Here is a 20,127-nt window from a genome sequence, read left to right on the forward strand (position 1 = left end):
CAGATACGCAGAGTTTCAAACATATTACTAAATAGGAAAAACCCAATAAGCAGCAACTAATACAGCTCAAGGAAACCAACCAGCAACACTGTTGATTCCAATTAAAAAAAAAAAAAGGAGGGAAAATAAAAAGGCTCAGAGAGATCATTTGAGAGAAGATTCAATACTTTTCAGCAACAAAGCTATGAGTTGAAGACATAATAGTAGTACCATACACTTCATAGGGTTTTTTAATGGATTAAATGAGACAAGGTGTATAAGAAGCTTAGCACAGTGTCTCGCATGCAGTTAACAAGAGGAGACTTTTGCCACTACTGTTTTCGTTCTGTTTTTCCAACTAGTCTCAGCCCAATTCCTCTCAAAGACAGTAAGCTGAGCAACAGTTATGAATCTAAAAATTAAAGTTTCCTGTGGTTTTCACTTGGGCATATAATACAAAAATTCTATCCTTCCAATGTCTCTACCCTACATGTTAATTTAGTTATTTCAAATTCAATGAACAAAGTGAGATTAAAAAGCTAAAGCATCAGGAAAATTTAAAGTTCTGCTCGCCATGTAACTCCTCTTCGTGAGACATGAACACTGTGGTAGCCCAGACTGAATAAGGACAAATGGCAAAAGAACCCCTCTGCTGACCACATATGCATTAACTTGACTTGGAAGCACAGATATCCCACAGCTCTTCCACAAGTACCCGCTCCTACTCAAGTGGTCAGTTGGAAAGTCCTGTAAATCAGCCACACTAATGAAAATTGTGAAGTATGCTGATGACAGTCAAGGGTGGGAAGGCAGGAGAACAGCAAATAGAGAAATATTTTCACATTCTCTTCCTTTCTACTAAATAGTACTCAGGTTCTATAGCTGAGGAAGTAAAGTTTAAGAGCTGAACAGTTAAAAATACGACCAAACTGTCAAAAAGTCCGAAAGAATTTTTAGGGGCCTTCATTTTCAAAATAAGGACACTCTATGCACCGCATATTCACTGAGAGCAATACTAAAAATTCTGTAAGTTAGAATGCCATCTATGAGTCTTTTTTATAGCCATCTGCAATCACCCTGACAATTTTAGCAAGAACAAACGATCTCAGATTGGTGTGGAAAGAACTGATGTGACAGGATAGGAGGAATATGTCCCTGTTGACTTTAACATGAAGAAGGAGGGCTGTGGGACGGGGAGGGTGTGCATATGTATATGAATGTGCATATGTGTGTGCGTAGGTGATGAGGACGGCAAGGGATGAAGGGAAAGGAGGAAAAATACCTCGCCTCACTTTCAGCCTTACACCAACTTCTGGCATCCTTATAAGCAAGTTTTAGCAAAGTGTGATGCAGAATTCCAGGATGCATCTGAAAAGTGGGGTGCTCCTTGAGTTCCTAATTTCACTGTCCCCTCACTAGAGCAGGAAAGTGTTTTCCCCCATAATACAAAATACTACCTTCTAGGACAGGACGGGGCAAAGGCAGTGGTAGCAATAATTATTCCAAAAATAGAGTAATTACAGTAAGTTTTAAAATAATTTTTCATTAGTCATTCATCACTGCTGGAGGTCTTCTTACTTTTTTCCTGTACATATAAGTAGCCTTCGGCTGTGAATTGACTTGCTCGTTTGTGGTCCTTGGGATTCTGTCTGATTTTGTTCATAAGCTCTTCCACTTCTGACCTTGTTCCTTCAAAACGATTCCGTGTCTGAAACATAAAAAACACATTTAAGTTTTAAGTCCTCATATGAGCTCTTTCATGTACATTTTTAAGTTTCTGGATAACTATAATTAAATTTGTAGGATTTTTCTATAAACTTCTCGAAATATACCCACCCTTTCCAGTGTGTCTCTTTGTTAAGATTAGCGTTAAGGAAAAAATTAGTGGTAGAATAGCTAACAGAGGAGTCTAAGCTAAGGTACTGGAGGTTATTTACTCTCGAAGATTTCAAACACCAAGAATGCTTGTGATATTCAACATAAGAATTCATACCTCCACATCTCACAATATTACTAAATCTTAGATTTAAAAAAAAAAAAAGTAGGTCATAAAATATCTGGGAAGTCTCTCCTTTGCACAATCAACCTGACTCACCATTATTATACCAGCAGTATTAGGTACTCAGAACCCAAAAAAACTTAATTCTTCTCTGCCAGCTAATAAATATGAGGTCATTTTTTGCAGGTCATGGCAATTGCACTTGAAATGACATTTCTTCTCAGATTGCGGGGGGGGGGGAAGAATCCCATGTACAAATAATGTCTTTGATAATGTGACAAATCACATTTCTGAAACCCAGGAGACTTGGTATGCCAATATCTCTGTCAAATGGACACACTGGAAACGTATATGCAAGGTGAAGTGACGAAATTACCAAGGCAAGCATGATGAGTCAGCACCACCAAGTTTCTGGACATTTCTTTTATCCACACTCTAAAATAATTGTATTAACACCAAAAAACTGCTGATGTGAAATTGTGAAAAAGTGGAGATTAAAAAAATTTTTACTGAAATCCCTCCCCTCTCCTCCCTACAATGAAAGGGGTTACCAAGGGTCCTAGAACAGAAAAATGGTAGAATGGTACACATTGTTTAGGGGAATGGAGTCTGATAAATGTGGATTGCAAAGGGGAAAACTTACCTGCAGAAACTTATTTTAAACACAAGCTGAGAGTTAAAAAAAAAATGTATGTACTAGAACAAAATGCAGGATTGCAAGGAGGGTGGGACTCATTTGTTAATGGCCAGTCCCCTCTTGCCTCCCTGTTTCTCATGCCTCCAGGATTTCTTGTCCTCATTTTAATACTAATTATACACCGATTTTATTTATTTGCCTTTTTGTCACTTTACTCAGATTCCTCCCAACCCTCACTTCTTTCTGAACGTGTGGTGTGTGTGTGTGTATAATATTTATACATATAAATACTTCAGAGATATTACGGGTTCAGTTCCAGGCCACTGCAATCAAGTGAATATTGCAATTAAGCAAGTCAAATGAATTTTGGGGTTCCCTAGTGTATATAAAAGTTATGTTTACACTATACTGTAGTCTATTAAGTGCACAATAGAATTATGTCTTAAAAATGTACACACCTTAAGTAAAAAATACTATATTGCTTAAAAAAAAAAAAATGCTAACCATCATCCGAGCTTTCGGTCATAATCATTTTGCTGGTGGGGGGTCTGCCCTCAGTGTTGATCAGGCTGCTGACTGACCAGGGTAGTGGCTGCTGAAGGCTGGGGCAGCTGGCGCAATGTCTTGAAATAAGACAACAATGATATTTGGTAGCATTTTACCAACAACAGAACTTCTTTCCAAGTTGGACTCAACCCTCTCAAACCCTGCTGCTGTTTTATCAACTAAATTTATGGAAGGTTCTAACTTCTTTGTTGTCATTTTAACCAATCTTCATAGTATCTTCACCAGGAGTAGCTTCCATCTCAAGAAACCATTTTCTTTGCTCATGCATAAAAAGCAACTCATCTGTTCAAGATTTACCATGAGATGGCAGCAATTCAGTCCCAGCTTCAGGCTCCACTTCTAATTCTGGTTCTCTTGCTATTCCCACCACATCTGCGGTGACTTCTTCCACTGAAGTCTTGAACCCCTCAAAGTCATCCTTGAGAGTTGAAATCAGTTTTTTCCAATCTCCTACTTATGTTGATATTTTGACCTCTTCCCATGAATCACGAATGTTCTTAGTGGCATCTAGCTCTCAACAGAGGGCTTAAAATACTCTGTAAATTATGCTGTTATAATAGATGTGCTGTCATCCAGACTTTGGTGTTCCATTCATAGAGCACAGGTAGAGTTAGTCTAATTCTTAAGGGCCCTACGATTTTCAGAATGGTAAATGAGCACTTGCTTCAACTTAAAGTCACCAGCTGCATTAGCCTCTAACAAAAGAGTCAGCCTGTCCTTTGAAGCTTTGAAGCCAAACATTATCTACACTGAAAATCTGCTGTGTAGTGAGGCCACCCTCATGAATTATCTTAGCTGGACCTTCTGGATCACTTGCTGCAGCTTCTCCATCAGTATGTGCTACTTTACCTTGCACTCTTCTATTATGGAGACAGCTTCTTTCTTAAAACCTCATGAACCAACGTCTGCCAGCTTCTGACTTTTCTTCTGGAGCTTCTTCACCTCTCTCAGCCTTCATAGAACTGAAGAGAGTTATGCCCTTGCTCTGGATTAGGCTTTGGCTTAAGGGAATGTTGTGGCTGGTTTGATCTTCTATCCAGACCACTCCAACTCTCTCCATATCAGCAATAAGGCTGTTCGCTTTCTTAGCATTCATGTGTTCACTGGAGTGGCACCTTTAATTTCCTTCAAGAACTTTTCCTTTGCACTCACAACTTGGCTGTTTGGTGCAAAAGGCCTAGGTTTCAGCCTATCTGGGCTCTCGACATGTCTTCCTCACTAAGCTTAATCATTTCTAGCTTTTGATTTAATGTGTGACTCTTCCTTTTACTTGAATACTTAAAGGCCAATGTAGGGTTAATCATTGGCCAAACCTCAACATTGCTGTGTCTCAGAGAATAGGGAGGCCTGAGCAGAGGGAGAGAGACGGGGGTGCGGGACAGCTGGTCAGTGAAGCAGTCAGAACCACACAACTTTCATCGATTACGTTCACTATCTTATAGGGGCACAGTCTGTGGCGCCCCACAACAATTTTGACAGTAACATCAAAGACCACGGATCATGATCACAAATGTAACAACAGTGAAAAAGCTTGAAATAACACGAGAACACCAAAATGTGAGACAGAGACACGAGGTAAGCAACTGCTACTGTAAAAATACCAATAGACTTGTGTGACAAAGATTGCCGTAAACCTTCAATCTGTAAAGAACATAGTACCTGTGAAGCTTAAAAAAGCAGAGCAGGATAGAGCGAGGCATGCCTGCACATACACACACATGCACAGATGAGTGCATGCCGTGTGTGCACAGATGCCAGACACACACACACACGAGTACACACCTGCACACACACAGATATTCCTGTTAATCTCATGAATTGCACCCAATACTCTCATTATTTATATTAATACTCAAATTGTCCTGGGACTGGACCAGCAAGGGCCCCTTCTAGCTGAATCTTGTATCTTTTGATGCACCCCCTTAATTGAGTAATCCCTTACTTTCTGGTCCCAAAAGGAGTCCTGGGTTCATCTTATACTTTCTCTGTCCCAGTCCTAGAAGCAATGATTTTCCCCTACCCCCAGAAGCCCTTGTTCCTTTTAGTGGAGTGTAGTAGTTAGAAACCAAAATCTGAGCACAGTGTGTCACAGTTAAAGGGGTGTCACTGCTTCTGGGTGTTCCTGGCAGACAGAAAAACTACATGGATGTGTATACATATATATACACAAAGATAGGTTGTTTGTTTGTTTTTTACACACATATACTTCTATATCTCTCTATATTGAAAAACCCATATGTTCATACAAGTAAATATAATCCCAATCCAATACTCCAGTTTCTTTCTAGCCTATCCCTTCCCAATTTTGAATATTTGAGAGAGAGCGCACATGCACAAGCACACGCAGAGGGAGGGGCAGAGGAAGAGGAAGAGAGAGAGACTCTCAAGGACACTCCCTGCTCAGCGGGGAGCCCAACATGGGGCTCAATCTCATGACCCTGAGATCATGACCTGAGCCAAAATCAATAGTCAGTAGCCTAACCGACTGAGCCACCCAGGCACCCCTCCCTACCCCATTTTGTACATTTCTTTTCAGAGAGTGAGAAATCTAGCTCCCATATTCTCAATCTATTTACTTATTTGTTCAATTAATACATCTGCTCAATGTAACCAATCTCCCAAATACACCAGCCACCTCTTCTTCAGGCTGCCTCTACACCCTTCCCACCCCCACCATCACCATCACCCCCACTCTCCCTGCTGCAGACCCCTCCATGGAGTACCACCTGCCCTTACTGTCCTACTTCCTCAGATGTGTAGGACTCTGCACTGGGAAGGGAGAGGAAGGATTTTACCATTTTAAGTAAATTATGAATAGGATTGAAAATTACATTTTTAAATTTTTTTATAAAGATTTTATTTATTTTAGAGAGACAGAGCATGGGGGGGTGGGTCAGAGGGAGAAGCAGGCTCCCCACTGATCAGGGAGCCCGATGTGGGGCTCTATGCCAGGAACCCGGGATCATGACCTGAGCTGAAGGCAGACACCCAGGAGCCCCAACATTTTTTTAAATTTGAACATAAATAATAGAATGGCTAGAGCCTCACAATCTCCAATTCTAAATTCCATGTGTATATTATCATCAAATAATAATGTTAGACTGGAAATGATACAGTAAGTGACCATTAGAGTGTTTACACTGTGGTGGCACTACTGAAAACACTTTTTGGGGCTTTAATCCTCAAAATAACCTCTGAGATAGTCTGGTGCTATCCATTGTCAGTAAAAAGGAAAAGGAAATTCCTTTCCTTGCATGCTTTCTTAAATAAATCTCCAAATAAACCAGTCTTAAATTAAGCCTTATAAATTAAATATGTTATTACATCACCTCTTTGGGAGGAGGAGGATTCAATTTGGGGACTAAGCTGGAATTCAGACACATTTGAGTATGTCTAGAAACCCGGCGGGTCAGGCTTAGCATAGGCTCACTCCCATAGTAAGGGAAAAAGGAAGACGAGAGAGAGAAGGAGCTTTTCACAGTGCTATATCCAGAAATAAAGCTTTCAAGGCAGAGAGAAAAGGCTGATTCCAAGTACAGATAGCCATTTTAAGTTTTCCCATCCTGGCCCCATGACCTCATTCAGAGAGGAATGGAAGGCAAAGTACAATTAAAAATATGAAAAGGTTTCATGAAACAGCTCTAAAACATGAGGGTGGGCCTGCAGCCCTGCTTTAGTAACCTTGCAAAATAATGTAACAGAAAAGGGATAAGGCCCTATACACACATACACACACACCCTCACTGTAATCCCCATATTGCTCCTCAAACGCCCCACGCAGAGGGAGGTGGCAGAAAGAGGAACATCAGGCAACAGACCCCAAGTGAATAGGTGATAGAGTCTAAGTCCCATATAAGACACCTTCCACGGGGATGAGGGAAACACAGTTTAGAACTGGTGACAGGTGGAGGTGAGCGGAGATTCACCATCAGGGCCTAAATCTGAGTTTCTACAATTAAAAGGACTCCCGTGTTACCCATAAGTTGCTAAGGTCTGGGCAAGCAGATGGCCATATCAAGACGTTCCCCAGCTCCTATATGTATGGACCCCAGATACACCATGAGTGACCCATTTATATCCCAGCACAGAATCTGAAGCCAACCACCATGGTCCCTTGGAGGGACTCTGCCCAAGTTCCAGTGCTGGACCCGACCTGAAAGCAATAGGACAGCAGGAAGTTACTGTCCTCAGTGTCCTCATCTGTAAACTAGGTATAACAAAATCTCCAACACAGGACTTCTAGGAAGATGAAATGTGCATATTCCAAATAAAGCACATGGGGAGTAGCTGGTACATGATAACAAATAAATACAGATGACACTACTACTATGACTACTATTACAATGAAGTCACCCAAAAGTCACAATTATTCCCTGTCAAAGGATAAAGGAAAATCTTCAATATCAAACTAACAGCTTATTGTTTTAAATCTGATTGCAAGAGAAAGTATATTTTTAAAAATTTTTTTCAGAATATAAAAACAAATCCACAACATTATAAAACAGAAAGAAGGAAGGGGCACAAACAGTCCTGTCTTGGGGGCAGAAAGAAAAGGTTTAAAAGCAATTAAAAGTGACCATAAGCCTATCCCTCAGAAATAAGCACTTTTGTATTTTTACACAATCACTTCCAATCCCTTTTTTTAAAAAAAACATGGTTTATTGTTTTAGTGTTCTACTTTTCTCACAACACTGTAAGAAAAATATTTGGGCATATTCTTAAAATCTTAACTATTCTTAGGATCTTCTGGGGATTCTTCATGAATTCTAAGATTTCTCACATTACATTTCCTTCTAGGAAGAATTCTATTCTAGTTTCTCTTTCCCCACATTCCTCTGGGGATAAAGATAACAAAAGTTTAAATTTAGTTTTTTAAAATATACTTCAATTTTGATGCAATTTATATTTTTCTTGAAAATCTATTTTCTAAAAGCCATCTTGCTCTGTTTTGCTTTCCATGTATTACTCTGGATTATGGAAAGTGGATGAGGAATAAATTGCTTTCAAAAAACTAAAAGAGGTGTTGCCATTTTTACAACAGAAAAGGTGAAACCAGGTGGGGAAAATAGGTTGTTTTCATTTTTAAGTAACTTCTACATTTTTTCTGATTTTGTAAAACGATCCTGCTGTTTTTTTACTAAAAGTCTTAAAAGTTGACCAAAATTATCCATAGCATTATAGCGCACAGATATTTAATGCTAATATTTGGTTTTATATTTTTTTAAGATTTTATTTACTTGAGAGAGTGAGAGAGAGATGGAGAGAACGAGTTGGGGGAGGGGCAGCGGGAGAAGCAGGCTCCCCGCAGAGCAGGGAGCCCTATGTGGGACTCGATCCCAGCACCCTGGGATCATGACCCGAGCCAAAGGCAGATGCCCAACCAACTGAGCCACCCAGGAGCCCTAAGATTTGGTTTTAATATTTGCGTCTATTTCCTTAAATACATAAATATACATCGCATAAAAAAGAACACATAACTGGGATTTTTGTAATTGTTTTATATTGCCAGCATTTTCCCTTTATTATGCTAAAAGCTGATATCATCAGGGAATGAGAGAAATGGCCAAGAAGTGAACAAACTACAGCAACACTCAGGTACAGCAGGTACCGCAGAAGGAGCGGCATGTGTTTCAAAGGTGCCGGCATTTCTGAAGGGAAAAGAATTAGCTAGGCGCAAACACGAATGGCAAAGACACCTCGATCAGGTGTTCTCAAAACTGCAGGTGAGGTGGAAAGAAGAGGCTCTGCATGAAAGAGTTGCAGGAGCAGCCTCAGAAGCAGAACAAAACGAAGAGATGAGTATTTAGAAAAGAGGTTTTAGGGCCATTTACTGATGACAGTCCTTGAGTTCCAGAGGATACAGAAAAATGTTCCAGCCAACCGTTCTTTGCCCATTTCTCTATGGGAAATGACTGTTATCAAATGTGTAAGTTAACTTCTGAATGTAGTAAGGATATTAACCAAGTTATTTTGTGAACCATTTCAAGGGATAGCTTGTTTTTAGGTTTTTCTTCTAATACTTCATGACTGGGCATTGCTCATTTACACTGAAATATTTAATCTCTTGAAATCATTTTGGCGTATGTAAGGTAACTATATCCCTGTTACCACACAGACGTGTTACAAAAGTACTTCCATCCACAAGCAAGCTGTGCAGGGATCGTTTCGCAGATGTACCCCACCCCTCACCCCAGACACCGAGACACAGCCAGCTTCGTGGGCCCGTAGTCTGTGCAACCACAGGGGACCTTGTGCTCAGAAGGTCACGCTCTTGGTTTAATGCTCTGCTGTCATGGTCTTGAAATTCTTCATTTTTAAATAAGGGCCCTGCCTTCCCATTTTATACCGACCCCACAAATTTTGGAACCAGTTCTGCCTGAAGGTTCTCATCCAGGCCAGCCCTGTACTTGACAGATGACATCCAGGCAGAAGAGGTAAATTTCCACAGGTTATATAGCCAGTTGGTAGAGGAAAAAATCAAGAGTATAATTAATCTTCTAAACTAACTATATAGCGTTCTTTTTACAAAACTGTGTTCTGCTGTCTGCAAAAGTAATCTGAAAAAATTGCAGCAACAGTAGACTATTCTACTACCTATAGAGACAATTTTAAAATTAGAACTAATCTACACATACATATACATTTTGATATTTTTTAGAATTCTGTCACATTGTGGTCACTGATAGTGGGGGGGCGTGAATGGGGGTGATTACTCTTTTAGTTATTTAACCCAGCTCAACATCAAAATAATCTATAAATACAAATGGACACTTGAATTACCAAAAAAAAAAAAAAAAGAGAGAGAAAGAGAGAGATTTCATTATCTAAATTCCCAAATGTAGGGAACTATACAAAAAACTTAGGAACAAAATCTACACAAAACCATTCCTCCTCAATCCCTATGATGATATCAAATTGAAAGTCAGGCAGCAAACAGCACAGAGTCCCATTCTTCATATGTCTTTCAGTACGAGCTAGAATGTGCTTGTCCTAAAACTCACTTTTTTTTCTAATGAGGCCTAAAATTATACTAAACATAATCTGAAAAGAATTTCAATGCGGATACTTCCAAAAGTCAATTTAAGTGTTGAGAGGAAAAACATCCACCACCTTCTGATCAAAATCACCTATGTTATACTGTTTAATACAGCTCTCTTAAATCTCTTTATCCAAGACCTCTTTGAAAGCATATATTTTCCAGGAAAATAATATAGACCAACAGCAACTGTGAACTCAATACATTAGTGAATATGCATAAACATAGGGAAGAAATTCCTCTTGAACCATAAACCTAGCTGGGATTAAAAATCAAGATACACAGGTAATAGAAATTGAGATCATTATAACTGAAATGCCTTACATCTAAAGTGGAGTGAAGTTCTTTTGTTTGCTCCCTACATGAAAGACTGAAAGTTACCTAACAAAGTTTATCCTTACAATTACCCCTACAAAGTGCAACATGGTGGCAGTTAACACTGCTGTAGGACATATTTTAAAAGTTACTAAGAGAATAGATCCTAAAAGTCCTCATCACAAGAAAAAAGTTTCTGTAACTATATGAAGTGACAGACATTAACTAAACTTACTGTGGTAATCATTTTGCAATATATATGTCAAGTCGATACACTGTACAACTGAAACATATATAGTACTGTATGTCAATGACACCTCAATCAAACTAGAAAAAATAATAAATTATGGGACTCCTGATTTAAAACACATATCTAGTGACTTTTCTGAAAGACAAGAAAAATTTTTAAAACAAATTCATTATCTAAAAAAAAAAAAAGAGCCGCCAGGTGGCAGAATTCCTGAGCCTCACCTAATTGAAGAGCAGTTTGTTACACTGAGAACTGACCAGAAGGTGGCAACGTAGCCTCAGTTTCTCAACACCAACAGCTCAGCCTGGTTTTGGTTTAAGGCTTTTCATATAACAAAATGAAAATACACATCTCAAACATCCTCTTATACCAGAAAGCTTTCATTTCCTTACATTCTGAATGTTGATCTGTAGTTCCATTTTGTAGTGATTGAAGTCTTTGGCAAGTTCATGGCCCTGATGATAGAAAGTAAACATTCCCTGAAAAAAGGACAGCATCTAAGACAAAGGGAAAAAAAATGACATTAGCACAAACAAAAACTCAGGGTAGGGGGGAGGGGAGAATAAGAACAGCCACATATTGCCCCCCCTCAACCCACTGTGATTCTACTGAAGTAAAATAATTAAAAGAAGTCACTGGAATTAACTAAATCTAACTACATATTATTTATTAATTTTATTAATTTGTCCTTTCACAAAATGGAAGATTTGTTATTTTTCCTTAAATATCAGAGCTATTAGATAGCTTTGAGAGTAAGGTGTACTGGAGAAATGGAGTTCTATATCATCCATTGTTCTTTCTAGTCAAGAGAATCTCTATCTTCATTTATAATTGAAATCTTATCACCATAAGTCAATAGAACCTATAATGAAAGTGAAATCACAAAATTAAAGAGCTTAAAAGCTCTCTCCAATGGCGTCCAGTGACTTCTCTATTTAGTCTATAAACCTTCAGTGACTGGGGCAGAGACAGGTAGAGACAGAGTGATAATTAAGCTCTGAGTTCTGACCTACCCTCAACCTGCCCCTCCTGAGTAAAGAGCACCTGCTTTTGCCCAACATGTGAATTTAAAATGAGTAAAAGTGATTTGGGGTAGGAATTAAGGAAATCCTGAGATTCATTTTCTTCATAATGTCACGTGGCACAATGGTTAGGAATCTGGAACTCTAATGTCAAGTGGCCAGCAAGGGTCAATCCCCAACTTCAGCTCTGTATGAGACTTTGGGCAAATTACTGAAACTTTCTGTACTTCCATTTCCTTATTTGCTTAGTGGGATCATAAAAATATCTCCTTATGGTGTTAGTGTGTGGAATAAACACATGAGCATGGTGAAGTATTAGAAGAATGACTTGAACAATGACTGAGCACCGTAAATGCTCAATAAATGCAGGTCATTATTAGTATTTCACATACAAGAAAGGTTTATGGAGATCAATTTTTCTCTCATTGTTTAAATTAGGTTAATTCTAGGGGTGCCTGGGTGGCTCAGTTGGTTAAGCGTCTGCCTTTGGCTCAGGTCATGATCCCAGGGTCCTGGAATTGAGCCCTGCATCGGGCTCCCTGCTCAGTGAGGAGCCTGCTTCCCCCTTTCCTCCCTGCTTCATGCTATCTCTCCTATCTCTGTCGCTATCTCTGTTTCTCAATTAAATCTTAAATAAATAAGATTCTATTACTCTAACTAGACTATTGCATCCATGAATGTCAATTTCAAATTAATCATTACTTTGTTATTTTTCTGTTTCTCAAAATCACATATAAAATGGATAATTGTATGGGATGTAAATTCTATCTCAGTAAAGCTTTTTTAAAAAATCACATGCAAAAACACCTACATTAAAATTAATCTTGAGAATCATGAATTTCAATGCTTCTTGGTTTTTTCACTAAAACCCACAGTATGAATTACCCTTTATATATATTCATATGTGTCCATATACATTATGTATATACAAAAATATATAAAGAACTGAAGCTATTAGAATACATCTATATAAGCACAAACACAAATCACATGTCTGTAAATAGGTCTAAAGAATGGCCAGAGTAACTCACAAAATAGTTTCAAGTGCTCCACATGCTGGTTCTTAACAGGTTGCCATAAGCATTGAGTTGTGTTAGAAATAATTTGTTACCAATAATTGTTCAAAGTACCAAAACTTGGACTGGTGTGCTTGCTTCAGAACAAACTCGAGCAGAGTGAAAATTATCCATCACCACCACCACTGTCTCTCCCATCCTAACATTTCTTTCACAGGGCTTCTCTTTAAAGGGTGGACCTACAATAGGGTGGCAGAAATACCACCTGATTGCGGAGTCCTTAAGAACTAATATTCTCTACATGTTGCTGTGCCAATAAGGCTGAGAACCACTAATTTGTAGGTGATTCCTTGACTTCATGGTGATGGGTGTCCACTTTTATAATTTATGATGCCTTGTGCTTCACGTGTATGCACTCTGGCCCCCAACAATGGTAAATTCCATCTAGAGAGAAAAACATTTCTATTATATCCCAAAAATCTAACAGCAGAACAACCTTCTATGATACTTACAGGCTCCACAAACTCAAACTTCTTTCTTTCCTGGATTTCCTGAAGCTTACATACATATTCAAGAGACAGTTCATAAAAGTGCTGCCGGTTCTGCTCCACTTGGATATCTGCCTATGTTAAAGCAATAGAGGCTGGTTAAATCAGAGATGGTGAGGAGTGAAACGCTTGATCAGAGCGTGGCCATGCCACCAGCCCTGTGCCAAATATGGCCCCAGCCCATTTTTCTACATAAAGTTGTACTGGAACATAGTCACAGCTACTGGTTTATGTATCTTCCATGGCCACTTGCCCGCTGGGGCAGCCAAACTGAGTAGTTGCAACGGGGACCTTACTGTCTACAAAAACATAATTATTACCACCTGACTCTGCAGAAAAAGTTTGCCAACCCCGGCCCTTTATGATGAGCTTGACCCCAAGGATTGAACATCAAACAGAATGGCTCTTCATGAAAAACTCACCCCAACCCCAACTGACACCCAAGGTTGAACCATACACATACATTCAAAATCACATAAACATTATTTCCATTGACAAATCCTCTAAGAATGCAGTTGGCCTGGGAAATCTAGTCACCTCAGGCAGCAGGTGAGGAAGTGGCAGCTAGAGTACCATCTCAAGAATCTGGTTCTCAAATTACCATATCCAGTAATTGCATTTCTGGGTATTAACCCAAAGGAAACAAAAACACTACTTTGAGAAGACATATGCACCCCTATGTTTACTGCAGCATTATTTACAATAGGCAAGACTGGAAGCAGCCCAAGTGTCCACTGATAGATGAATGGATAAAGATGTGGTACATATACATACAATGGAATATTACTCGGCCATAAAAAAGGAGGAGCTTTTGGGGGGAGGGGTCATTAGCAACAACACGGATGGACCTAGAGGCTGTTATGCTAAGTCAGACAGAGAAAGGCAAATACTACATGATTTCACGTATATGTAGAATCTAAACAAACAAAAAAGCAAAAACAGACCCATTAAAACAGAGAACTGATGGTTGTCAGAGGGGAGCGGGTGGAGGGATGGGCAAAATGTGTGAAGGGGAAAGGAGGTACAGGCTTCTGATTATGGCATGAATAAGTCATGGGGATGAAAGGTCAGCCCAGGAATATAGTCAACAGTATTGTAACAGCGTTGTATGGGAGCAGATGGGGGCTACTACACCTGTGGTGAGCACAGCATCATGTACAGGGCTGTCAAATCACTATGCTGTACCTGAAAGTAAGGTAACACTGTGTGTCAACTATACTTCAATTAAAGAAAAAATAAAAGAACCTGATTCTCAAAAGGTAGGCCAGGGCTTAAAGCCCATCTACAGGTAATCATGTTCTTAGGCCCTCAAAATGTGTCATCCTCTGAGAGTAAACAGGCACCAGATGGTCAGGAGACTATTCCAAGGTTGGGGGGGTAGGGGGGAGTTCCAGCTTATCTTATCTAACTAGAAGGGAACTGGGAGAAAAGCTGGGTTCCATGGAGGAATGGCAGAACAAGAACTGTCATCCTAGAAACCACTCTTAACAAGGCATCACGTATTTCCTAACTTGGCCAATTTTTAAAGTATTTATCCAGACAACTCTCCAAAGCAATGGCAATAAGCACCTGGAAAGATGCTCAAAATCGCTAATCATTACAGAAATATAAATACAAGATACCACCTCACACCTATCAAAAAAATAAATAACTAATTTAAAAAAAAAAACAAACAGAAAACAAGTGTTGCTGAGGATGTGAAGAAATTGGAACCCTGTGCACTGTTGGTGGGAATGCAAAAAAATGTAGCTGCTATGAAAAACAGCATGGCAGGGGCGCCTGGGTGGCTCAGTCGTTAAGCATCTGCCTTCGGCTCAGGTCATGATCCCAGGGTCCTGGGATCGAGCCCCACATCAGGCTCCCTGTTCAGTGGGAGGCCTGCTTCTCCCTCTCCCACTCCCCCTGCTTGTGTTCCCTCTCTCGCTGTGTCTCTCTCTGTCAAATAAATAAAATCTTTAAAAAAAAAAAAAGAAAGAAAGAAAGAGAAAAACAGCATGGCAGTCTCAAAAAAAATTAAACACAGAATTATCACATGATACAGTAATTCCATTTCTGGGTGTATACTCCTAAAAACTGAAAACAGGGACTCAAAAAAGATTTATATAACCCTGTTCACAGCAGCATTATTTACAAAAGCTAAAAGGCGGCAGCAACCAAAGTGTCCACTGACAAACGGATAAACAAAATATGATATATACATAGATAGATATAGATAATATTATACAGCCTCAAAAAAGGAAGGAGATTTGGACATGTGCTATAATGTGGATGAACCTGAGAACATTATGCTAAATGGAATAAGCAAGTCACAAAGGACAAATACTGTAGGATTCCACTTTTATAAGGTACCTAGAACAAATTCATAGAGACAGAAAGCAGAAAGGCAGTTATCAGGAGCTGGGGGTAGGGAGCTGGGGAAGTAGTTTTCAATGGAGACAGTTTCAGTGTTTGGAGATGAAAAGAGCTCTCGATATGGAAGGTAGTGATGGTTGCACAAGAATGCGAATGTGCTATACGTGGAATAAAGCAGAAAGCTTCTAAACCCCTCGGAATGTCCTGAGTGATGGGAGTATCTTTTATATCTGTATAAAGAGTCCCTCTGGAGCACACCTGAGTTTATGCTACTGAGGTGACTTAGGGTGGGGCTTCTACAGAGCACCAGAAAGACTAAGTGATTAGAGGGCTGGACCTTTCAGTCCTGTCCACTGACATCTGGCAGTGGGTAGAGGGAGGGGCACCACAGACTGAGCTCTGTAAAAACTCTGGAACGTCCCCGTGGGTGGACACACGCAAGAGCCTGGAGAGTGACACACCCCAATTCCACAGGGACAGAAGTTCTAGGCTTCGGACCCTTCCAGCCCCACCCTATGTGGCTATTCATCTCTATCTTTTATATTATCCTCTACGATAAATTAGTAAATATAAGTAAGTGTTCTATCTCAGTTCTGTGAGCCACTCTTAGCAAATGAATCAAACTGGAGGAGGGGAAGGTGGGAACGTCTAACTTATAGCCAGTAGGTCAGAAGCCAGTAATGATTTGCAACTGGTATCTGAAGAAGGGACCGTCTTATGGGACAGAGCCCTTAACCTGTTGGGACTGATGAGGTCTCCAGGTAGACTGTGAGAATTGAGTTAATTGCTGGGTGGTATGGGAAAACACACATTCAAACTCTACTTTTTACCATACCAAGCAAAAGTGACTGTTTAAACAAACTTCTATTTGATCATCATCTCATTTCTGGCCATTCCTGCCATAAATATGTATCATGAGAATAGACCATTCTCAGGCAAAGTTATTCAAAAGATCTACTTCCCTGGTCATATGTACTGAAATATAATCATTTGACTAGTCAAAAAACAAAAATATACTTCAAAAATTAACAGAAATAGATTTTTCTCAAATGTCTGATACTTGTTCTAGTGCAAATATTAGAAGTTAGGGGTGTGGATGGAAGTAGAAGCTACTGTACCCCGTAAATGGAGAGCTATAGGTAATGGTCTTAACAGAATTACCAAATAGCCAGCCTGCTGTCTGCGACACTCGTCTCCTGTTATTTTCATTTGAAACAAGGAGAAAGAATGATACAAGTTTTTATGCCTTTGTTCAGTACCACTCTCAGCAACCTTTATAAACCTCTCTAGCACCTCAACTCAGTTCACTGCAGATTAGCAATACATAAGCCAATGCCAAAATCAATGAGATTCAAATCTAACCTTTTCCTTTTCAAGAGCATTCCCCACCCCACCCCACCCCCGCCGCTTAAGGCCTTCACACTTGCAATAGAAAGCTGTTTCCAGTGGGAGTGTGTATGTTTGTAAAGAGCAAACAGCAAGATGGGACAGAATATACAATTTAAATGAAACTAAAGTTATTCATCTCGAGGGTCTCTTCAAATTTCTGATCTGGAGTTCAATTATCTTTGGGAATGATGAAATTAATGAAGCCTCAGCTCACTGTGCAAGCATCTTCACACTTCTTCATTCAATAAATACGTATTAAGTGCCTACTCCCTGACTAGCAGTGTTCTAGGTGTAAAGGATAGAGTACCGAATAAAACAATGTTGTTGCCTTCGAGGAGCTTACATGCGAGTGCAAGAAGCCATGTAACAACCAAATATATGGTATGTCAAATGTGTGTAAGAGTATGAAAAAAAAATCAAGGCAGCATAAGGGGGGGCACTTTAAATAAGATGGTCAGGGACTTCTCTGGTAAGGTGAACTCTGAGTGGACAGTATTTGAGAGTATGTGGAGGAGTGAAGCATGTGGGTCTGGGCTGGAAACGTACTATGCAAAGGCCCTGAGCCTAGAGTATGCTTGTCCCAGTCAGTCACAGCAAAACAGCCCATGTGGGTGTGAGGACAGGAGGGTGGGCCCTGGGCCTCTGGAGACAGCTGTTAGGGAGGGTCTGGGGAAGAGAAGCAACATAAAGGCTCACTCTGCTTGCTGTACAGAATATAAACTGTAGGAATACATAGGTGGAAGCAGGGAGACCAATTAAGAGGCCTTTACGGTAATCCTTGTGAGAGATGCCAGCATCATGGGCCAGGGTGATGGTGGTAGGAGTCAGAGGTGGCCATATCCTGAGAATATTCTGAAGCTAAGGAAGACATATGCTGAGAAAGTAGGTGTGGCATAGGAGAGGAAGGGCCAAGGATTGCCATAAAGATTTTGCCTGCTCAACAGCTCCCATGAGATACGTAATTAGAGACTGAAGTGAAGATGGAAATTTACTTGCAGCATGAAAAATCCCTTCAGAATACCTGAAAAAAGAGATGAGAGGAGAAGACAGGTAGAAAGCCTCTGGCATAAGGTGAGCCAATAAAAACAACAGCTATCATTTCAAAATGGACAGAGGGAAGGAGATGATGGAGCATATGTAACAACTATATGGTTTTCTACATAATATGGAACAAGGAGAAAAGAGAGCCCTACCTACCTATGGTATTGTGAGGATTCAGTAGAATAAAAGCTCCCTCCTCTTTTATTTTTCTTTTCAAGATTTTTTTTTTTAAAGATTTTATTTATTTATTTGACAGAGAGAGAGACAGCGAGAGCAGGAACACAAGCAGGGGGAGTGGGAGAGGGAGAAGCAGGCTTCCCGAAGAGCAGGGAGCCTGATGCGGGGCTCGATCCCAGGATCCTGGGATCATGACCTGAGCCGAAGGCAGACGCTTAACGACTGAGCCACCCAGGCGCCCCTCTTTTCAAGATTTTTTATTTATTTACTTGAGAGTGTGTGAGCGAGAGAGAGAGCATGCACACGAGTGTGGGGGAGGAGCAGAGGGAGAGGGAGAAGCAGACTCCCCGCTGAGCAGGGAGCCCGATGTGGGACTCGATCCCGGGACCCTGGGATCATGACCTGAGCCGAAGGCAGATGCTTAACTGACTGAGCCACCCAGGCGCCCCTCCCTTCTCTTTTATAAACTGTCAAACACCTTCCAAACGTCAGTTAAAGTCATTAAAGAGGAAAAAGTAAATGTGACATGTGGGGAATGTCAAAATGACCACACATACACAGGGTGTGCGACTGCGTATCTGGCATTTAAATATACTGGAGCCAATGTTGTGTCATTTTGATGATCCTTCAGTAAGTGTATATTATAGTGGTATATTATGCCCAGATTCCTTATGTGTTTAAAAATAAACAAATGAGAAAAATATCACACTTTTGTGGGATGAGTCAAGATCCCAACAGCTTCAAAACAGCATTATTTTTAATGAAAACATATGTTCCAAATTGCAAACCACTGAGTTTCCACTCAAGTGTGTGAGTGAGAAAACCCAAGTGCCAGGGAATTTAGAAAAGAGAAAGACGAAATGAGAGATAAGATATAAATTCCTTTCTCCTTACTCACGGCTCCCTCCAAAAAAAAAAAGTCTATTAACACAAGTATAACAGAGGCTCTCCTTCCAATGAAGCTGAACCTCATGAATCTTCAGTGTTAAATAAGATTAATGCTGCCTTCACATAAAAGCAAAATGGTAGATGAGCTTATTAAATTCATTTCTTCAAAAAATCTTGAAAGCCAATTAATGAGTCTATTCCTGAAAATAATGTATCTGTTCTTCAGTAATGCCAGATAAAATTGTTCCTGTGAAAATATACTCAGAACCAAAAATGTTAATACTATGAATCTCTATTGAATTAATCACTGTAAGATGTATTCATTATTTTGTGTCTTATTCCACAAGAACTCTTTTATTAATTCATGATGATACCTGTTCATTTTTTTTCATCCCTAATAATCCTAGATGAAAAGTTTACAAAAGAAAAGCACATTTTAAAAAGGCATGCACTGCTTATTGAATTTTAGAAACAAACAGAAAAGTAAAAACAATACCTCTTGTAAATGTGAGTCTTTCTTTTTGGCTGATAAATTCAAATGTTTATCAATTAGACTATAGTTCTTTTCCGTCTCTTTGTCAAACTTCTTTTTTTCTTCCTACAAGTCAGAAAACACAGACAACTATGATTAAACGGGGAAAATGCATATATATACAGTTTATCTACTGAGAAGCTCAAAATAAGATTAGAATCTAAAAATAAATAAAGTACCACTAAGTGTGATGAAGCTATCTGAAAAATCTATCTGTACCCAGGCCACTGCTTATTAATCATCTTCAGTGTTAGGACTGAAGAGTCACATATTTTTTCTCTTTTTCCTTTAATGGGCTTTTTACGGAGCACGGTATTTTTCAATACTTCTACTTAGTGTTTAGAAATAATGCCATCTCACTTGTCCCTCATTAAAAGAA

General features: G+C 39.7%; 1 protein-coding gene across 1 annotated transcript in view; it reads right to left on the bottom strand.

The window, feature by feature from the left end:
* Positions 1–20,127, bottom strand: part of ARHGAP10 (Rho GTPase activating protein 10) — a 286,377-nt gene that overhangs the window by 160,459 nt on the left and 105,791 nt on the right. Inside the window, exons 5-8 of the mRNA XM_081813112.1 lie at positions 19,713–19,814; positions 13,334–13,444; positions 11,176–11,280; positions 1,558–1,687 (exon numbers count right to left, since the gene is read on the bottom strand). Of these exons, the coding sequence (XP_081669238.1) occupies positions 1,558–1,687; positions 11,176–11,280; positions 13,334–13,444; positions 19,713–19,814 (448 nt within the window). The remainder of the gene's footprint in view (positions 1–1,557; positions 1,688–11,175; positions 11,281–13,333; positions 13,445–19,712; positions 19,815–20,127) is intronic.

Source organism: Leptonychotes weddellii, chromosome 2, assembly GCF_054177405.1.
Source record: "Leptonychotes weddellii isolate Sample4059 chromosome 2, ASM5417740v2, whole genome shotgun sequence".
NCBI classification, from domain to species: Eukaryota; Metazoa; Chordata; class Mammalia; order Carnivora; family Phocidae; genus Leptonychotes; species Leptonychotes weddellii.